The sequence below is a fragment of the Podarcis muralis genome, chromosome 7 (assembly GCF_964188315.1).
Source record: "Podarcis muralis chromosome 7, rPodMur119.hap1.1, whole genome shotgun sequence".
Taxonomy (NCBI): Eukaryota; Metazoa; Chordata; class Lepidosauria; order Squamata; family Lacertidae; genus Podarcis; species Podarcis muralis.
In genome coordinates, this window is record NC_135661.1 from 35,067,929 (window position 1) to 35,090,138 (window position 22,210).

Here is a 22,210-nt window from a genome sequence, read left to right on the forward strand (position 1 = left end):
TTTTCCCTCTTTCCCACCCCCCACCCTGGAAGAAAAGATTGATGCGTGCACAACGGACAAAGAAGGGGCTTGTCTTGAGCAGTCACCCACCTCACTTTTGACCCCCAAGCCTGGCTGAGTCGCAAAAACCATCACACACTATGCCGGCTGCCTGAATTCCTGGACCGTCCGCACACCGGATCTAGAAGGCAATTGGGCCTGATCCAGCCCACGGGCCTTAGTTTGCCGACCCATGTGCTAAACCATGGTTTAGCTAAACATGGTCAAGCAGAAAAGAGCCACTGCAAGGGTTGGGGGCTTGTATGCTTTCCCACACCTGCACTGCTGGAATAATGCCTTCTGCTGTGTTTACTTTCACCTTCCCTGTTTGTCTCACCACAATATCACAAAATCTGGTCCCCTTCTGAAAAAGCCATAATTAGGAATAAACCACAATCCCGGCTGTGGCTCACAGTAGCTCCTTCCTGCTCAAGTGCATCTTGCTACACCAAGCGTCCCCAACCTAGTGCTCAGCAGATGTTCAACTACAACTCCCATCATCCCTAATAAATGGCCACGCCAACCAGGACCGATGGGGATGTGGTGAGCACAAGGTTGAGGAAGGCTGCAGTAAATAATACTTCAGCATGACATGCTAATGCAACCATTGTGTAATACAGCAGCATTAAAGTTGATTGAACAGTTCGTCCATTCTCCCAGTATAAATCTGGCTGCATCTTTGACAGAGAGATGCTGCAACTGGATCCTGCATGTTTTATTGGTGACCAAGAGATTGACCTTACAACACTGGAACAATTGAATGGCTCCCCCAATTGTTCATCAGCCAGAGAACCTTCTTTCCTTTGCAGTGTATGAAAGGGGAGATGCCACAATCACGAAAGGGCTACCTTTGTTTGGTAGCATAAAGAGACTACATACTCTGATACCTGGGGTTCCTGCATAGAGCTGTTTGCATGATCTGTACACATTGTGGGCTCTCAGGGGCATATCCCCTCCCTCCCCTTTCCTTTATGGCCCCTTCTCTCCCCACCCCCTCATCTTTATTTGCTTATTTATTTTTGGCTTTGATTTTCTTAATGGCATTATGAATTGACATGCTTTGCCCCATTGTTTGCCATTTTCTTTACTGTTCACGTTTGCTCTTTGCAATTTTATGGAGATTTTTTTTAATGTAATAAAACTATGCATAAATTTGTTGTTGTTGCTTAAATGGTGCATTCCAAACCTTAAAGACTCGTTGGCTGGCTAAGACCCCAAGAAGGTGCAATCACAAAGGCTGCTTGAAGGATACAAGTGTCTAATACTGGCTTGGATGATCACCTACATTTTGTAACAGGGAAGGAAAACTGTCGCCTGCTGAATATAAAAGTGTCATATTTTGTGGATTTGTTAAGAATTAGTGATGTGCAAAATTAAGATGAAAGAAAAGAGGATTTTTAAAAGGGTTTTTAAAAAAATAAATAAATACAGAAGTGCTATTTCTCAGTCAGGTTCCAACGCCTTAACAAACAAAAAGGGAAACCGTGCCATGGAAATCACAGTGAAATGAATATTCCTTTGCTGCAGCCAACAGAGATAGAGATATACAAGGTGGGAAGAAGAGCAGAAAACACAAACTAACCACGGTTTGTTGTTCTGTAGTTGGTCTTTGAAAATGAAAGCTGCTAATTTTACCTTTAAAAAAAGAGCACAGGCAATTAAAAAGTTGCCTGGTGTTTAACACTAACAAGTGCTGGCAAAACACCAAATGACATTTTTGAGTAACAGCCAGGATGCATCACATGATCCACAGAAGTTGAGGCGGAAAAAGATGCAAATAAAGGTGATATTATCCTGGCTTGTTAATAAACCATAGTTTCAGCTAATGACAGTTGACTACACCTGCTTCACCTTTGTGTCAAAAATAGGCTTGCTTCAACATCATGCCTGTAATTAAAACAGTGTATATACTTTTGCTATTGCCATAGAATACTTTGTGATGTGGTCATGATTTTTTCCTACATGACTTTAGGGATGGATGCTTATTAGCTATAACTGCAATTATCCTACCTTATCCTCACAAAAAACCCACGGGAGATAATTCAGACTAAGTGTAAGGGGCTTGCTCAAGTCTACCTACCAAAATTCATGTCTGTCTGAGCTCATGCCTTCCCGGTCCAAAACTTTCCTCACTAACTATACTAACTTTATAAACACACGCACAGGTCAAAACAATTTGCCCTTGCCCAGCAGTGAAATCCAACAAGAGAAATATGTGGCTGTAACTAGCAATCTCAGCTGTATTGAGTTGCATGAAGCAATTAAACCATACCTCGTGGGCAGGATTTTCTGTTCCTCCTGATTAAAAGACCGGCTCACTGACAAAAGCAGTGTTTGAACTCAGGTAAACCACCTTACTGGCAGGACCACAGCAGGAAGGCGGCAGATTACTTGGGCGTATGGAATCAACGGCAGCAAGGTGGTAGCTTGTTTACACGACCGGTTATCCAGAAACAGAAAGCCACATCTGTTTCTTTCAGCCTCAGATTTGTTTACACAACCCAATGGACCCTCTGAACAAGCAGAGGTACCCCACATATCCCCGCTTCCTTCAGATTTGAGGTGATGATCAATTTCATTTCTATAGGCATGCAACTAAGGGAAACCACTCACCTATCTGAATGGTGGGTGGGTGGGTGGGTGGGTGGGTGGGTTGGAGAACATGGGTCCTACTTGGAGACTGAGAAATCATTTTCATAAGAACACACTGAAAGAAAGACAGTTCCTTATTGTGAAGTAGCACAGTGGGTGTGAGGGTTGCTACAGAGAAAGGATAGAGACACCTGTAGCCCTCCAGGTGTCTTTGTGCTGCAATTCCCATTAGGCCTGACCATTGGCCAGCCTGTCAAGGGCTAATGGGGCCTGGAATACAACAACATCTGGAGGGTCTCAAGTTCCCCACCCCTGCTGTAGTGGAAGGAAGATGTGGAAACAGCAGAGCCAAAAGTGGTAGGCCCAGTGTAAGGAGATCAAATGTTGTAGATGCTGACTCTCAAGAGAAGATGCAGAATAGCCTGGTATGGTCTGAAGGCAAATGAAGCCACAGCCTTGTTGAAGCTAAGCAGGTTGGGGTCTGCCCAGAGCCTAGATGGGTGACATCTTGAGTAATGGCTGTTTTTATACTATGCCTTTTTTGTTGTAAGTCGCTTAGAGACTTTTAAATTTTCTATTACATGACTAAGAAGTCGAACAGAGAACAACAACAACTGCGTGCCATAACAGAAAAAGGTGGGATATAAATTTAAGGGGGGGAGATAAAATAAACACAGCAGGCCAGAATTGTGAGGTCCTGATGGTTCCAAAGCCCAAAGAAAGTTGTGGTCACTGGCTATCCATTGAAACTGCACAAAAAATGATTGTTTATTTACTTTTCGCATTTATATACCACTTAAATCATTAGCATTCCCAAGCAGAAATGCATACATAAAAACAAACTGTTTATCAGCATGCATAACCATTTTCCATACAAACAGGCACATCAAAATTACAAAACACATATAAATGTTCCAGCTATAATAATGCTTTGATCCAGCAGAAAATCACCTTCTTCTTATTATTCGTATTATTGCAAAAAAGGACAAGGCGAAAGACCTTGCCACTTTCTCCCTTTTCCCCAACAATATAATAATATGTCTTAACATAACGCCTACTCCATAGTGGGGAAGGAGGTGCAAACAACAACCACCACCTCTACATTTATGGCTTTGAGTCTGTGATATCATTCTTATGAATATGAACAAGAAAGGCACTCAAATGTTCATCAATATTAAAAGACTAAATAACTGTTTTGAACCTTTTATCCCCCACCCCACTCTCCAAAGGCTGCCTACGAAAGCTAATGAGAAACTCCCCAGCAAGCTGTATATATCTTTAAACTTCCCGTAAGTCTTTAAAAATGCCTTAAATTCTCTATATATTTAGTAAGACTTCTTTGCTTCTTTAACATGTCCCTTGTTGCTCCTCAAGATAATGCACCCGTGATATATTACAACAACCATGTAGCAGTGCAATGCAATAAGCTGGCCAGACAACTATTAAATCTTAGGGGGGGGGGCTTTTAAAAACCTCTTTTTCTTTCTTTTTTTACAAACTCTGACCAGCAAATGCTTCCTTGGCCATCATCTTTTCAGGAGTCTCCCCTGACACCTCCTTCCTTAGCCTACCCCTTTGTTGGTGACTCGCATCAAATGTGCACGCAAGCAGTACATTGTACAATTGTTGTGTCGTGAAAAGAGTAGGTGAACTCAAGCTCTATCGCACACACCCTCTGGGAAAACAACCTCCTGCCCGGGTAAGATGTTGGTGTATTTAAACAATAAAATGTTCCTGAACCACTATTTAATAGAAAGCCAGAGCTCTTAAGTCGCAGCAAGCACAAAGAGAATACCATTCTGTCCATTGAAACTAAAACCACAATGTGGCTATTAGAAAAACAACAACACACACATTCATAAGCCATCCAGACCCTGAGATCCTCATTAAGAGCCAGGCCATGGGTCCATCTAGCTCATTATTGTTTCAAACAAAGAGTCAGAAATCAGTAATCACATTGCTAAAGTTCAGATGGAAAATAAGGTTAAGAGAAAGCCCTGCTAGATCAAGCCAAACCCCCATCTAGCGCAGCATTCTGGTCTCACAGTAGCCAAGCAGATCCCCATGGCAAACTTGCAAGCAGGACTGCAGTGCAATAGTGCTCCTCCCACTTGCAATTGTTCAGAGGCATACTGCCTCCAACAATGGAGGTAGAACATTGCCATCAAGGCTAGTAGCCACTGATGGCTTTATCTTCCATGGATCTCCCCTGTTCTCTTTCAAAGCCATCCAAGTTGGTGGCCATTACGACATCTTCAACCATACAGTAAACTTTCTTAAACCTCCACTCACAGCAAGCTATCTGAGGCTGCCTCTCTGGTCCTGCTGAGACTGTAAACTCCAGAAGGCCACATTTTATAAGCTCTGCATGTGAACTGAAAGACCACCATGGCTGCATTGCACTGCACAGTGCTGGAAAGAACAGGCTCCAAGGAAACATATAGAAAACATTGGCACAAGACATTTGCTCAGTCGAGGTTACATTCCTAACATTGGGGACTGCACAAATACACTGTCATCATACAAGTACCCCATAGAAGCAAAGCCACAGCAAACTCGGGGTCCATTGCAATACTAGGGTTTCCCCATGGTAAAGCATGTGTCCGAGTCAATCTCATCCCAATTCAGATTTCCATGGATTGCAACCAAAACTGCTGCTGCTTCCAGTTTGGATGCTTTCTGTATGCATCTGTTACAGATGCCAGCGCAATAAAATGGCACCATCACAACACAGGGAAGGCCTACAGCTCAGCAGTGGGGCACAAGCTTTGTAAGAGGGAAGCCCCACTAGAGATCTAGAATCTAGAGATCTAGAATCTCTAGTGACAACAAATCTCAGGTAGCAGAACCAAGAGACTATGAAGGTTGATCTGGAGAAAATCGGCCCTCAGAATTTTTAACACCTAGAAAGATGTATCAGAGGTCTGATTCAGCATAAAGCTGTTTCAACAATGTGTGTAGGATCTTGTGATCTGTAGCCATTTGGGGAATCTTCACTTGAAATCCCCACCCTGTTAAGCCTTCCCATGATTGGCCTGGTGAATACAAGTCTTGCATTGTCCCTCTTCCTAAATGTTGTCTCACCACTCCTTTCCCTAAATTACTGAAAGTTTTCCGGTTTGTTCACTGCCATCCACAGATGAAGCACCGACCAATTTCTCGTGGAGGAGGCAACATCTCCTGGTTGCTAGAATTTTTTAAAAGAAACCAAAGGGGCTGGACCTTAATCAGATCCAGAAAAGCACTTATTCATATGCCTTGTGCAGCATTGGATTTAGGGCTTAGGATGCAGAGCCGAGGGGGTCCAAAATTGAGAAGATCTATTTGGTGGAGCCAAACTTTGGCCTCGCTCAAGGCGCTATATTACCAAAAATGACCTAAGTCCACCCCTGCTCTGCATTAGGTTTACTGGATTTATGTATTGCTTGTCACAACAAGAAGTCCCTATGAAATGCACGAAGTGAGTTGTTGTTGTTTAGTCGTTTAGTCGTGTCCGACTCTTCGTGACCCCATGGACCAGAGCACGCCAGGCACCTCTGTCCTCCACTACTTCCCACAGTTTGGTCAAACTCATGCTGGTAACCTTGAAAACACTATCCAACCATCTCGTCCTCTGTCGCCCCCTTCTCCTTGTGCCCTCCATCTTTCCCAGCATCAGTGTCTTCTCCAGGGAGTCTTCTCTTCTCATGAGGTGGCCAAAGTACTGGAGCCTCAGCTTCACGACCTGTCCTACCAGTGAGCACTCAGGGCTGATTTCCTTAAGAATGGATGTGTTTGATCTTCTTGCAGTCCATGGGACTCTCAAGAGTCTCTTCCAGCACCATAATTCAAAAGCATCAATTCTTCGGCGATCAGCCTTCTTTATGGTCCAGCTCTCACTTCCATACATCACTACTGGGGAAACCATGGCTTTAACTATACGGACCTTTGTTGGCAAGGTGACGTCTCTACTTCTCAAGATGCTGTCTAGGCCTGTCATTGCCCTTCTCCCAAGAAGCAGGCGTCTTTTAATTTCGTGGCTGCTGTCACCATCTGCAGTGATCATGGAGCCCAAGAAAGTAAAATCTCTCACTGCCTCCATTTCCTCCCCTTCTATTTGCCAGGAGGTGATGGGACCAGTGGCCATGCAATAATAAAAATACATAAACATATTAAAACATCCAATCATTGTAGCTGCCGAAATGCCCAGGGAAACAACACCACCTTTGCCTAGGGGCAAAACAATGACTAAGTTGGCACCAGACAGGCCTCCCTAGGGAGAGCATTCCATAGACAGGAAGCTTTGATAAAAACAGCAACGCATACTCAACACCCCTACACAGCTTAGACATAGCTAAGGCTATGTTAAGTGATCCTGCGTATGCAATCCTGCCTGTAAATTTAGAACATGTTGCTTGATGTTCGCAATTCTATTTTCTTTTTAAGTCAACTGAGCAAGACTCAGGTCAACTCAGCCCTAGGCTAGGCAAGGCATCTGTGCACCCATTCCCTACATTTCTCAAGCATTGCTGTGTCATGATCTTGGAATTTGGCTCTTTTTACAATTCCCTCTCCTCCACTGCAATGACTGGACAATGCATGGGAATATCTCTGTGGGTGCTGCAGCTGGCAAATTTATTTCTTGATCACGTGGCTGGAGGGAAGTGGGGTTTTTGTCTGATGCTTTCAGAATTGGTCAATGATAATTTTCAGTGCTTATTGTCGTTCTTAAACCTTACTTTGTATTGCAATGTAATTTTTGTACTGCAAGTTGCATTGAAACATTTTTGTAGTAGGCATCTAACAAATGAAATTATTAAAATAGTAATAATAAAAGTTTGCTAATTGATAATTGGTTAAATAAAATGTTATGTATTCAGCTAGATTTTACTCTTTGTAGACCCACTAAAATTAGCATGACTAAATTAGGTCCATTTCAGTGGGTCTACTCTGAGTAAAACCTAGCGGAATACCACCCTGAGCCTGTAATTCCAGTTGAAATACAGTCGTACCTTGGATCTCAAACGCCTTGGCTCTCGAACAAATCGGCTCCCAAACGATCAAAACCCAGAAGTGAATGTTCCTGTTTTTGAACAATTCTTGGAAGTTGAATGTCCGATGGAGCTTCTGCAGCTTCCAATTGGCTGAAGGAGCTTCCTGCAGCCAATCAGAAGCAGCGCTTTGGTTTCCGAATGTTTTGAAAGTTGAACGGACTTCCAGAACGGATTCCGTTCAACTTCCAAGGTACGACCTTAGATGGAAATGTACAGTAAGAAATAGCCAAGAGTAAAAAGTGATAATATAAGTGGTACTCCCCACCCCCACCCCCACGACACAGCTGACTCCCCACTGCTGGACCCCTGCATTTACCTAAAAGAAAAACACTATCCTCTCCCGCAATTAGTAATTATAACAGCATCATAAACAGGAAATAACAGCTTTTTTTTAGCTGGAACTCAGTTCTGGCACCTCTTAGGTGGTCGTCATTGCCATTACAATAGAACAAGGTAGGTGCTCATGGTGAGTTCCAGCACCTCTTTTTCTAGAAAAATAGCACTGGAAAATGATGTTTGCAGTCCTGAACATGGTTACTTGAAAGTTATACGATTGAAATCTATGAGAGATACTCCAAAGGAAAATACGTTTAGCAAGCAAGTGTTAACATAAAATCTAATTTATTGCTCTTACAGCAATCTAACATGCAGGGCAAACCTCTACCCTACCCCACCAAAAACCTGCCCCTTGTGTGCCCCTCCCAATCTATTATTCTGGATACTGTCACTGGGTTGTAATGAGGCACACACAAAAAATGATATCGACACCCCTTAATTTTTTAATAAGATTTGAGTGATAGAATTGTACTTTTTTTTAAAAAAAAAGTCAAGCACAATTATATTGTTCGGTTGTACTGAGCAGCATATAAAAAAAGAAAAAGATTACATGAAGCTTCTGAGTGGAATAAGATGGAAAAGCTATACAAGAGTAGAGGTGGATGTGGAGAAACCATTAAAAAGCCATAATATATAGTGGAGTAATACTGTGGAGTTGCTTTCCATTGCGTGGGGTGTCTCCAAAGCTATATTCAGTAACCGAAACCAGCCCCATGGTCCCAGTGTGCAAGACTTTCATTATGTTCCTTTATGATCTTCCTGTTTGCATTAGCACCAGCAAAGTGATGTAGAACTTCAATAACGGGGGAATAAACATGCCTCACTTTTCATTTTTGTGCCCCGGCCCAAATCAACAACATCTCCCCGCACCCTCTGCTCTCTCTCTCCTCTCCCCTGCCATTGCCTCTGCCACTTCAAAAAAAGAAGAAAAAGTCCACGAAACCAAATCATTTTGCCAGATGTTTTAAATTAACAGGATCTCCCTTTCACTCCCTTTCTCTGTTTGCACATCAGAAAGCGTGAAGACTGAACTGCACACACGTTCAGAGACTCGGATGCATCGCTCCTTGAGTGTGGGGAGCTGGGCACCATGCTGTCCTCCTGCACAGACACAGACAAACTGGTATCATTGAGGTGACACCAAGAATTGCCACAGAGCTACGGGGACTCTGCAGTTCTGCAGCCACAGACAAAACTAACATTGCAGAATTTTTATTTTATTTTATTAAATCGCAGTCCTTAAGCCTCTGCAACAAAGCTTGGAAATGCAGGAGAAATGCCAAGCGTAACCACAGAAGCCAGGGTGGGTGAAGGGCAGGGGCAGGGGCTTGGTTTCTGCAGCCTGCACAGAACTTCGCCAATCACTGCTATGAATTGTGTAGCTAATGCAGGTCACAGAACGCAAGAGCAGCCTTGCTGGATCAGACAAAAGATCCCTCGAGTCCAGCATCCTGTTTTCCACAGTGGCCAATCAGATGCTTCCAAGAAGCGGATAAGCAGGGCATGAAGGCAGCTCGCCCACCCCCACCCCCAAGAAACCAACAAACAGAGATAGTCTGCTCCTGAACCTGCAAGTTCCATAAAGCCACCCTTACTTGTTAAGTTTTATAAAGAACTTACAAAATGAATAAATACTAATAATAACAGCAGCAGTAGATAAGGACATAAGAAGAGGCTGCTGGATCAGGCCAATGGCTCATCTAATCCAGCATCCTGTTCTCACAGCAGCCAACCAGGTGCCTGTGGAACACCAGCAAGCAGAATTTGAGCACAAGAGTCCTCTTCCTTCCTGTGCTTTCCAGAAACTGGTATTCTGAAGCATTATTGCCTCCAGCTGTGGAGGCGGAGCATAGCCAACATGGTTCGTAGTCATTGATAGCCACATTGGGTGTCACAGTAAGTTCTCAGCCTCATGGGTGAACCCCAGACCAAAACATCACCCTGCACTGTTGGCCCCAGTTTCCAGCGGCCTGGTACTCTGGTGATGCGAGAAGAAGTCATGCTACAACAGTTCCCACACAATGAGAGAAATCTAAGGAAAGAGCACTGGCAGCTCTATTGCTCTCCTGGGATAACTCAGTTGGTAGAGAATGGGTTCGAGCCCCACTTTCAGCAAAGGATTCCTGCATTGCAGGGGTTGGACTAGATGATCCTTGTGGTCCCTTATGATTCTATTATTCTAAAATTGGCCACACCCACACCATACATTTGAAGCACATGGCCTCCCCTAAAGAATTCTGGGAGCTGCAGAATTCTACACACACACACACCAACAAAGCTACAATTCCCAGTACCCTTAGCAAACTACATTTCCCAAGATTCTTTAAATTGTGTGTTAAATGTGCTATAAATGTATGGTGTGGAAGTGAACAGAGTGGGCATTACATTTGGTACATCTTACAGTACATGTTAGGGACGCGGGTGGCGCTGTGGGTAAAACCTCAGCGCCTAGGACTTGCCAATCGCATGGTCAGCGGTTCGAATCCCCGCGGCGGGGTGCGCTCCTGTTGCTCGGTCCCAGCGCCTGCCAACCTAGCAGTTCGAAAGCACGTCAAAGTGCAAGTAGATAAATGGGGACCGCTTACCAGCGGGAAGGTAAAAGGCGTTCCATGTGCTGCGCTGGCTCGCCAGATGCAGCTTGTCATGCTGGCCACGTGACCCGGAAGTGTCTGCGGACAGCGCTGGCTCCCGGCCTCTAGAGTGAGATGAGCGCACAACCCTAGAGTCTGTCAAGACTGGCCCGTACGGGCAGGGGTACCTTTACCTTTACCTTTACAGTACATGTTTCTCTCCTCAGAACCAAGTCCTGGTGAGCTCAATGGAACTTACTCCCAAATTAGGTGTGCATGGGATTGCTCCAAAAAGGGGGGGGAGCACAGATTTCAAGAACGTTCCCCAAAACCCAAATTGGAGTGTTCTGAATTGGGGCAAGGGGGTTTCCCATATCCTGCTGTTGGTTTGCCTGCCCCTCAATATAATTCAAGGTAGCTGGAGAATCTGGTCTTCTACTGCTTGAAATTAAGATCCAGTAAGAGACCCAGAAGTTTTTTCAATTTTGTATTTTGTTTGTTAATTCACTGTTAGCTCCAGGCACAAAGGGGCCTTCTGTCTCACAGCCAGCAGTTGGTTTTCAGAGCAGAAATACTCGCCATCAAAAGAACGGTAAAAAAAAGTTGTTCAAACACAGCCATACCGGGTGCAGGGAAGTTGTGGCCCAGGAAAATATATGCTGCAGCATATGCTTTGCATAAACTGAAAAATAAGATCCTTAGAGGAGAATGTGTACATAGTAAAATATTTTCTAGCAAACCAAAACTAATCTGTGCTCTTCACCATGACAATTCCAGAAAAGAAAAGAAAAATCACAAAGTAGGCAAGTGCTCCTTTCAGAAAAAGAGAAAGAGTCGCTTTGCATGCTGGCAGGCAAACCTATCCATGCAAATAAAAAGGGGCTCACTGGGTTGCACCTTAAAGGGGCAACCATATTCTGGGTTACAAGTCGTGCAACGATACTAAACAAGAATGTAAAGATGAAAGGGACTTTAAAAGAATGACTCCCTGGAAGGGCTTGCCTTCAAAGGTGGCATATGAGAGGTAGCTTGGAGTGCTGGTTTAATACAGTAGCTAAGAAAGAGAGCTGTGAACCAGGAAGTCTCCAATTCGAATCTTGCCCCTGCCACCAACTCATTAGGTAGCCACAGGCAAGCTACTCTCTTTCAACCACACACACCCATCTGCAGTATGGGGAACAATATCAACTTACCTTACAGGGTGCTGTGCATCTGATTTCAGGTGAAATGCTTCAAACACTTGAAAGCACTGTGCTAATTTTATTAATAAGCAAATAAATATTGTGGATGAGACCTGAGTTTTCATATTGCCTGAGCAAATGCCCCTAGGAAGCCCCTAAAACTCTCCAGAGGATGCTCTCCAGCAACTGTTATTCAGAGCCATAACTACCCCCTGAACATGGAGGTTCAATATATCCACCATCATGGCCAATGGCCACTTTATCCATTTCATTTTAATACCCTTCCTCCCAAAACCACCCAGAGCAGCAGAAAAAAAGGTGCTAACAATTAAAATATAAAATACAATGAATTAAAATACTGAAAACATTTTTAAACAGTTCGCAATATCCTCACAGCTAATCATTTCAAGGTTGCCTTTAATCCTGTATACAGTGGTACCTTGAGTTAAGTACTTAATTCGTTCTGGAGGTCTGTTCTTAACCTGAAACTGTTCTTAACCTGAAGCACCACTTTAGCTAATGGGGCCTCCCACTGCCGCTGCGTGATTTCTGTTCTCATCCTGAAGCAAAGTCAAGTGCACTCTCCCTTCCTGTATGGTATCCAGAAAAAGGAATCCAGAAACACGCTGCCTCTGACAGTGGAGGCAAAACATGGCCTTATCCTTCATGAATTTCTTCCATTCCTCTTTTAAAGTCATCCAAGTTGGTGGCCATCCCTGTCTTAGTTCCATAGTTAAACTATGCACTGCGTGAAGAAGTACCTTTTTTTAATCTATGCCAAATCTTCCAACATTCACTTTCACCGGATGTCTGCAAGTTCTAGTGTTATTTGCAAGAGGGAGAAAATATTTTCTCCATCCACTTTCTCCATGCCATGCATAATTTTATAGACTTCTGTCATGTCCCTTACTTGCTTTTTCTGTATAGTTAAAGAGTATCAAACACTGCAACCTTTCCTTGGAAGTCACTCCACAAAAGTGTCCAACAACATCTGCAAGGCAACCATGTTACCTATTCCTGATCTACAGCCATTCTGAGGTTGTGTGTGGGGGGGGTTGTTTTGATTCTACTGTGCATTCATATTCACCTTCCCTGCACCCGTAGAAAGATTTAATTACCGTTAGAGCCAAACGATTTCCCCCCAAAGAACCCCGTTACATTACATTATTTACTGAAGGAGTCCTGGACCTTGCCAGCACACAGAACCTCAAATGTCGTTACACTTTATCTTCATTTCAAAGCCTTTGCACATCATCAGAAAAGCGAGCCCTGGCCCTTTACCAATGAACCAATCATCAATTCATCAACAGCGACACATTCTGCCGCTTTGCAATTTCTCCCAAAAAACAGAAAGCACACAAACGTTACATCGCTGAGATTGAAAGGGGGGGGGAGAAATCCCATCAAAGGTCACTTTTTTATAATTATATTGGAATGAAGGTCCAACGGTGGCCATGGCAGGAGACTTCAAAGCAGCCATACCTGAGAAAGTCATAACCCGATTCAATGTGCCCACCAGAAGGAAGAATGGCTCCTGGGAGGATAAGAGTATATTAGTCTTTGTATGTAATGGGTTTTATTGGACATATGGAACCAATCTAAGAAGCTGAGTTGCAACCGATAGGTTTGGGAGTAAAGGCAGGAATGCAACACACACAAAAAGCAGTTTCCTGTACGAAACAACCACCACCTTTACCTGATTGGGTCACGGACGAGTCCCAGTTCAAAGTGAAATCCGATGACTCGCCTTCTTCAACTGAGAAGAGAAGAAGAAGAAAAGTATAGTAAGTTTCAGGGGGCAGGGAAAAAGAGAAACGGACCTGACACATTATTCAAAACAGCTGACCTGTTGAGTGGCCAACATGGTGCCCTCTCAATGTGGTGGGACTCCAACTCCCATGGGCTCCTGCATGGCCAATGGTCAGGGGTGTCCAACAACACTGAGATGGAAAAAGGTTGGGAAAGCCTGTTCCATGGAAAAGTTATTGCAATATCTGGAGGGCACCACATTTGATACCCTTGCCTTACACCACAGGAAGCCCAGGGAGGTAAACTGAGAATTTCTGCAGTAACATTTGGTAATGTGCTCACATGGAAACAAAAAAAAAATCTGACCGGCGACCCACCCAAGTCATTATTAAAACCTGCCTACAGTGCTTTCAGGTATGCAAGCTACACAGTGTTTTTTTCTGAGGGGATGCAGGGGTACGCATACCCCTAAACATTTTGTGAATCTAAGTTTGGCCTCATTGAGGGGTAGTATTTCAAAATGAGAGTATCCCTAACCATTTGGGGGGGAGCACTGAAGTCACTTTGGAATTATTCGTCCTCACAACCACCCTGCAAGATAGGCCACCCACACTCTCAGATCACTCAGAGAGAACTGAGGATAAATGAAGCTGGGATCAGATCCCTGATCCATATCAATATTTCAGCCCAGTGGGCCCAGCAAGTCTTCGGGTGTATTGTGCAAATGTTCACCCCTTACTGTTTTGTGATTTAATAGTGTAACAATTGAGGGGAAGGGGAACCGTTTTAGCTGCACTGCGCAAAATTTTGAAGCTGACCTACATTAAACATACTTTGCACATTTTCTTCCAATCAGGATAGCCACAGCTTAGTGGCTGAGGATATGCTTTGCATGCTGAAGGTCCCAGGTTCAGTCCTTCTCGTCCTCAGGCAGAGGTGGGGAAAACCCCTGTCTGAAACCTTCCAGGGTTACAGCCAGTCAGCAGGGACAAAAGCTTAGATGGACCAATGATCTGACTCTATGCAAGGCAGCTTTGTGTGTCCCCATCAGATAATAAATCTGCATCTCAAATGAACTGGTATCCCTTCAGCAAAGCCAGAGCAACCAGTAGCCAAAATGCCAGTTTAGTGGAATGCCAGTTTAGTGGAAGCTTTACTAAATTCAAATACAAAGTCCAAACTGTTTGCAAAGGAAATATACAGACAAGCTATTGGATCACAAGACACTCTGGCTCTTAACTGAACCTCAAATTGTGATTCTACCATATAGGCCACGGCAACACTTTTAAGTTTATTCACACACACAATTTCAACTGGGTATAATGGACATTTTATATATAGAGAGAGAGAGAAATCAGACCTTAAAGCAGTTATGGCCTTTAGATTAATTTTGTTTTATTTCCTAGAAGCCTATTGCCCCACTTTCCCCCATGGGCCCAAAACAACCTTGTTGCTAGCCTACCAAATTGATGCAGAGGGGGTTAAAAAGAAATTGGAACAAAAGTAACAGACTTTTTAATATGAATGATAAATGTCCAATGTACTCTAATCAATACTCAACTATTGCAATTTATGGACTTTTGATGGAAGAGTATTTTTATGGCAGAACTACTGAACAATTTCAACTCTTTAATGAAACCAATATTTAGCCTCTTACGTTGGGGATCCTGCTGTATAGCAACAAAACTGTACTGGGAGGGTGCGTGCCTGACTAACTGCTGTTCAGAACCATGATGAACAAAAAACAATGGGATTTTTTTTTATTCTGGTTCACAAGTTTCTGTACTTTCTGCATTGCAAAGGTTTCCCCCAAATATGTAGAGGCTGCTACCTTATTTTGGGTGGCCCCATTTCACTCCCAAAATAATAGGTACTCAACTACCACAGTTCACTATTAGAGGGAATGGTATCTAAGTGCTAACAGTAAACACAGCTAACCATGCATGATAATTTGCAGAACTTCACATCAGCAGCATGACTTTGGGCAGACACCTCAACTGCTATAGTCCTTAAGCAGTGGGTCATTCAGCTTTAATACTGCAAGAAAGACACGGTGCTTCAGAAGCACCTCCGAAGCAAAGTTAAACACTTTTCAACAGACTGCCACGACACTGGTGTGCTTGGATTTTCTCCTGAGCATATATGTGAAAGAGCTTTCTTTCACAACCCTAACACAGAAAATAACCCAGTGTGCGAGAAAGACAGAAAACAACTTTACTATCATAGTTCTAAACAACTCCAATTAATGTTCTTTTTGAGCAGACTATCTGTCTGAAACTAAAGGCCAATTTAGGTTCCTGGAGTAGTACAGGAACCATTTCCCCCATGGCTGATCTCATATACTCTGGTTAACATTTGTAGGATGGAATCGCAGGTAGGTTAAGAAACTAATTGTTTGCTTCCAGTGGTAACACCGTTGGGCTCTGGGGTTAGGGACAACATTGGTAAGATTGCTTCTCTATGCTGATCTCCCGGTCTATCCTACAAACATTACTGGAGTCGTGTGGGAAGCAGCCATGGGGACTCAGATCTTCCGCTGCTCAGAAAATGTATAAAATCAGACGTTAATCTTCAGCTACTAGCAAGTCATCCAAATGGGGAAATTATGATTCTGACACACATATAAAGTCAGGTCACACACAGAGAGAAAGAGAGAGAGAGAGAGACTCTGATGTATTTTGTTCTCTTTTCCATTTACTTTTCGCCTTTGGAGGAAAGCGATAATATTTGGCCCTTCTCACTAACACCATACATTTTAAACATTATGATAACACATTAAACAGTTATGGCTTCCCCCAAAGAATTCTGGGAGCTGAAGTTCGTTAAGAATACAGAAAATGGTTATGAGACCCCTGCTCACCCCACAAAGCCACAATTCCCAGAATTCCCTAGGAAGCGGTTTTGATTTTTTTTAACCACTCTGGGAATTGTTGGTCTGGAAGGGAAATAAGTGTCTCCTAACAACTCTCCACACCCTTAACAAACTACCGTTCTGAAACTTCTGAAACTTCTTTGGGGGAAGACAGGACTGTTTAAAGTGAAAGTGTAGTTTTTTAAATGTGTGGTGTGACTATGGCCTAAGAGACATTGCTGAACACAGCTGAAGTGTTTTCCCATATTGGTGTCCAATTGGTACCCCCAACAATACAGTAACTGATGGGGGCCAATTGGGAGGTGTGGGTGAAGTCATGGCTCACATGACTTAACACAGGCACTGGCTGCGGACAAAGAAATGTGACTGAAAGGTAAAAGAGAAAAGTAAGGGTTTTGGGTATTATATAAAATGAAATAAAAAATGTAGGAATGACTGGTCTTTCCTTGGCACTATTCGGGCACAGATGAGGCCTAACAGGCATACTAAAAGACAAAAAAAATTGCAGGCCAAGAATGTTACCTGCAACAACTCAAGTTATTCATGTGTTTAGCTACTTGCAGCATGAAACATCCATGAACGAAAACAAGCATGGGACTCTTGGGCACACACAAACATGGTGGCCACTCTGCTCGCAGCACAGCAATGGACACAGGCATTTATTGTAGGAAAAAGAGACCATGGAACCTATTAAAAGGTACAGAACTGAGTTGCTAGGTGTGCCCCTTTAGATCACGTTCAGATCTCCACAGGCCTTCTGAGACCAGGCAGGTGGCTACAGAGGAGAGGGGCCTCCTCTGTGGTAGACCCCAAACACTGTGCAAGTCCACCATCTCTGATACCTTCTACATGACCAGCAAAGTCTATCCTCTCCAGCTTTTAAAGGTATTTAAGATGCTTTCAAATTAATGTTAGTCAATGTGTTTATTGGCTTGTTCAGTTTTTATTCTTGCACGTTTCACTTTTATTTTCAGCTGTTTGTGTTTTGCTGATAGTTGCAAGTCACAGGAAAATAGGAAACTGCCTAGTTATGAAAGTCTGGCAACTATTGCATCTAGCTTTGGACTGTCGACATTGACCAGCAGTGACTCTCTGTGGTCTCAGGAGGTCATCCTCAGCCCTCCCTGGAGATGCCAAGGACTGAACCTGGGACCTTCTGCACATGAAGCATGTGCTCTACCACTGATCTCTCACAGGCATTTACATCAACGGGGAGAGCATAATTAACAGCAGCTTTTGTTGTCCTTCTATGGCAGTGAGGGTCTTCTGTACAACTGATAAAATAAAAGGGCTTTTTAGATCCAGAAATCTCAGCCAGATGGTCAGTTTGGAAGGCATAGCCAGTGTTGAGATTTGTCCAACTATCCCTTGCTGTTCCAGGATCGCCCAAGCATGACTGCCTCACTCTAGCTTTTCAGCTAAATGGGAGCCATATTAAAGCCCTTCCCCTGTCAGGACCGAAACATCTGCTTTTAGGAAAGAGTCTTTCCTTTCAAAGGGACAACAACCACTCCCCACTCCAGTCTCCTAAAAAGGCTTCTGACCCATTTGAAAGATTCCTTCCATTCACAACCAACACAGCTAAAAAAACGTGTCCACACCACCTTGCTCAACACCACTTCCCCAGAGCTGTTGACAGATTGCAAAACTAGGTCGGATTCTTTCATGAGGAGAGAGATTCCCAGGAATGTCTCTGCTCGGAGTCTTATATGCTACACCAGACACCTCATGAAACTCCCAATGTGTAGAAATGCATCACAAGATTTGCTGCCACTGTCACCACATATTACCTAGTTTACACTACTCTTTTAGATGTGGGGCTGTGTTAACTTTACTGGTAATCAGAGCCCTTGGCACAAAATTTCAGCTTTCTGCTTTTTGTGGAAGACCCTTAATTTGGATACCCTCTATGGATAAAGATCTATACTGCACATATTGTCTTCCATAGGTTAGGAATGGATGGATCTCTCAATTTCTGTTCCTCATTTTTTCAACCTCTAATTTCAGTTCTCTCCCTTTCCACACTCTTACGGTCGTTTTGTGTTAAAAATTCCACATGAAAAACTCACACAATTTTCATGCACATTTCTCTTAATATATGTATTCTTTCTGCATGATTTTGCCTAATGCATACACTCTTGAGTATCTTTTCGTATTATTTCAACTAATGTACACGTTTGGGGTGTTAGGATTCTGAATCTGGTTGGAGAACTACAACATAAAATCTGCAAAGGTACAAATTTCAAAGTGCCCCACTTTACACATTGGTTCAGAAAGTGTGAATTTGATAGGTCTGCATTAAAACGTGAAGCAAACAAATTATTCCCACCCCTCTTAATCCTTACCATAGATTCAGTTATTGGTCAAGCATTGTGTTTAAAGAAGCCTTGTACTTAAGCAGTAGCAGAAGGAATTGCTTGCAAGGAAACACATGGAATTCCATGCAGCCATGTGGCTGAGCTGGCACAGGAGAAGGACGAATGACCCAATCCTTCCTCTGTGCACAGCAAATAAACAAGGGAAAGAACCCCCCCTCCCCCAGCATAGAAATCCAGCAGGCTGCTGCAAGACAAAGAGAGCTCTCCAACCTTCCTCTGCTAACCCCCAAGAGGCTTGTAAACATTTTTGAAGGCTAGTAGCTTTTGCCCACTTATTGCGGAGGGCGGCTTAAGAATATGTTGAATACAACTAACAAAAGGAATACCCACCAACACTTCCCCAGTGCTGCTGGCACACAGATTGCAGAACTACGTTAGGTAGACCTGAATAACTATGGTACTTTCAGGTGAACATACCTGAAGTCGCCCAGGTGACAGCTTAGAAACAACTCTACAAACATATAGTTGAAGAATTATCCATCAGTTACTTCAGACATCTTACAAAGACATTTATTTTTGCCTCCATGACTATCGTTACAGAATTCATATTTTGAATGAGTTTTGCTTCTTTCTTTAATTAAAACTCTTTTACTGGTTTTTATATTGTATCCTTGGGACACGGGCGGCGCTGTGGGTTAAACCACAGAGCCTAGGACTTGCTGATCGGAAGGTTGGCGGTTCAAATCCCCGCAACAGGGTGAGCCCCCGTTGCTCGGTCACTGCTCCTACCAACCTAGCAGTTCGAAAGCACATCAAAGTGCGAGTAGATAAATAGGTACCGCTCCGGCGGGAAGGTAAATGGCGTTTCCATGTGCTACTCTGGTTCACCAGAAGCAGCTTAGTCATGGTGGCCACACCATGGCTGTACGCCGGCTCCCTCGGTCAGTAAAGCGAGATGAGCGCCGCAACCCCAGAGTCGGCCACGACTGGACCTAATGGTCAGGGGTCCCTTTACCTTTACCTTTTATATTGTATCCTTACGTTGTTTTTATGATGCAATGTTTCTATGTTCTGTGCTTAAGAGATTTTCACTATTCAGTGATTTAGAAATGCTTTTAAATAAACAACATTAAATGAATGAATGAATATAGCCAACCAACACGCTGACATATAAAATGCATGAAGTTGCCTTATACTGAGTCTGACTGGCAGCATCTCTCCAGAGTCTCAAGAGATGTTCTTTCCCCCATCATCTGCTACCTCATTTCTACCATGCATTGAACGTATCACCTTCTGCATCAAAAGCATGGGCTCTGCCACTGAGCTATTGCTCTCCCCTAGGGCTGAGCAGAGAACCTCTGCCAGTTCAGTCCACCCCATACCATTGCAGTCTCAGGCCTCCCTATGAGCCGAAGTGGGAGGGGGAAGCAGGCCAGTATATAGCTAACAGAAATGCCACAGCATCTGCAAGCAAAGACAATACATCACTTGATTTAAGGACACTTTCAGGTTCAAGAATCTCCGGTCAGTAAGCTCTCCTTCGAAGCTCAACTGCTCTTTAGCTTTTGGAGGAGAGCTGAAGAACAGGCTATCGGGCATTTTCCTAAACCTCATTGCAAGACGCAGTGTGAGCCGTGGCCCTCTGCCAGTTTTTCCCTGCCACTCCTTAATGGGACCATTATGCATCACCCCTTTCATGGCTGAGCAAACCCATAAAAAAGACAAGGGGGGAGCATTTTACACAGCTTATTTAGCTAGTTCACAGCCTAAACTCACACAGGTTCTCCAGCAAAGTCGTAATGGGGATGGGCGGATGCTTGGATTTGGTGGATGCTTTGTTCTGTTGGCAGAAACCAGCTTTCTGAATGGAGGAGGAAGAGGATATGAAATCCAGGCAGCTGAAGCCTGGTCAAGGAGGTAGGGGTCAAGGAGGTAGGGGTAACACACACACACATACACACACACACACACACACACACACACACACACACAAAATGAGTTAGCAGGGGTGGTCCAGGGCATTTGGCTGCATGGTTAGAAGGACAAGGTGATGGCTCCCCATGCCAACACATGTTCAGAAAACCACACTGCCACTGAATGTTACTTCAATACAGGGAATGGGAAGGATCTTCCAACATACTTGAGGCAGCTAGCTTAGGAGGCACACACACACCTGCCTGCTCCAAACCCCTCAGAATCTGCTGCCTAAGGCACCTCCTCACATTGTCCAATGATAGGACTGGTCCTTACAGTTAATTTAGACTAAATGGAGAGGGAGGGGGCAGACAGAAAGAATTCCAAGGAAGAAACAACAGCTATGATAACAGCAAACAAGCAAGCAAGCAAACAAAAACAGCACTTGCATGTTTATGCCGAGAAGATCAAATTATGGGCTATTAAATCCTCCAGGGCATTAGTATTCCACAGAAATCTGTCTCTTTCCTGCTTTCTAGAAATAGAAGGGAAGAAATCAGAATCACTGCGATTTTGACTCAAATTCAGACATTGTGCTAAACCATGGTTTAAGAAAATGTAACTATGGTTTGGTGTGTGTCCGAATTGACAAAGGGCTGAAGCTCATATTGTAATTTATGCCTAACCATGAATGAGGCCATAGTAGCTCACATTGCTGACTCACTCCCATTTTGCTCTGGCCTGTTGGGAGTGACAAACCAGAAACTTTGGCCTATGCCACAGTTTCCATACACTTTTCTTCATAAAAATGAATCTGATATGTAAGTAAGAGCCAAGCCAAACATTCCCAGCTCACGAGGTGAAGTCCCTCCTGGAGTGTACCATGCAAACAGGGATGGTGGTGCATTTTTGAACCAATCCCTCAAATTTGAAAAGAAAAACTACCGTATTTTTTGCTCTATAAGACTCACTTTTTCCCTCCTAAAAATAAGGGGAAATGTGTGTGCGTCTTATGGAGCGAATGCAGGCTGCGCACCTATCCCAGAAGCCAGAACAGCAAGAGGAATTGCTGCTTTCACTGCGCAGTGATCCCTCTTGCTGTTCTGGCTTCTGAGATTCAGAATATTTTTTTTCTTGTTTTCCTCCTCCAAAAACTAGGTGCGTCTTGTGGTCTGGTGCGTCTTATAGAGCGAAAAATACGGTGTATTTAGAAATATAGCCTATCAGGGAGAATAGTTCTCAAGATTGGGGATAGAAAACTTAGGGCCTCCCAACCGCTGCTAGTCTACATCTCCTATCACCCTTGACCACTGGCAGTGCTGAGACTGACAGGAATCTAACAACACCTAGAGGGACACAAGTTCTCCAGGCCTACCCCCTCACCCAACTGTTAAACAAAACAAGCACTCTTCATCTGTACGCTTAAGCTGCTGGTTTCATGCCAGCTTCACAATACAGTATTCTTGCTCTCCCACAACAATCTGAAGGAACTTCCTAGCCTTTTATGAAAGGGCTTTTAAGGAACAACATGGTACAGTGGAGAAGGGGAGAGGGTTTGGTTTTGATGTGGGAGATCCCAAGCCATAAATCTCAATGGGTGGTCTTG

At 43.7% G+C, this 22,210-nt stretch overlaps 1 protein-coding gene across 4 annotated transcripts in view; it reads right to left on the reverse strand.

Annotated features, from left to right (window-relative positions):
- The window catches only part of ZNF423 (zinc finger protein 423), a 305,068-nt gene that overhangs the window by 233,436 nt on the left and 49,422 nt on the right, over positions 1-22,210 (reverse strand). For 3 of the 4 annotated variants that reach the window (XM_077931524.1, XM_028740205.2, XM_077931523.1), the window contains exon 2: positions 13,448-13,507. The exons of the other annotated variant lie outside the window; for it this stretch is intronic. In XM_077931524.1, the coding sequence (XP_077787650.1) occupies positions 13,448-13,507 (60 nt within the window). The remainder of the gene's footprint in view (positions 1-13,447; positions 13,508-22,210) is intronic. 4 annotated transcript variants of the gene reach the window in all.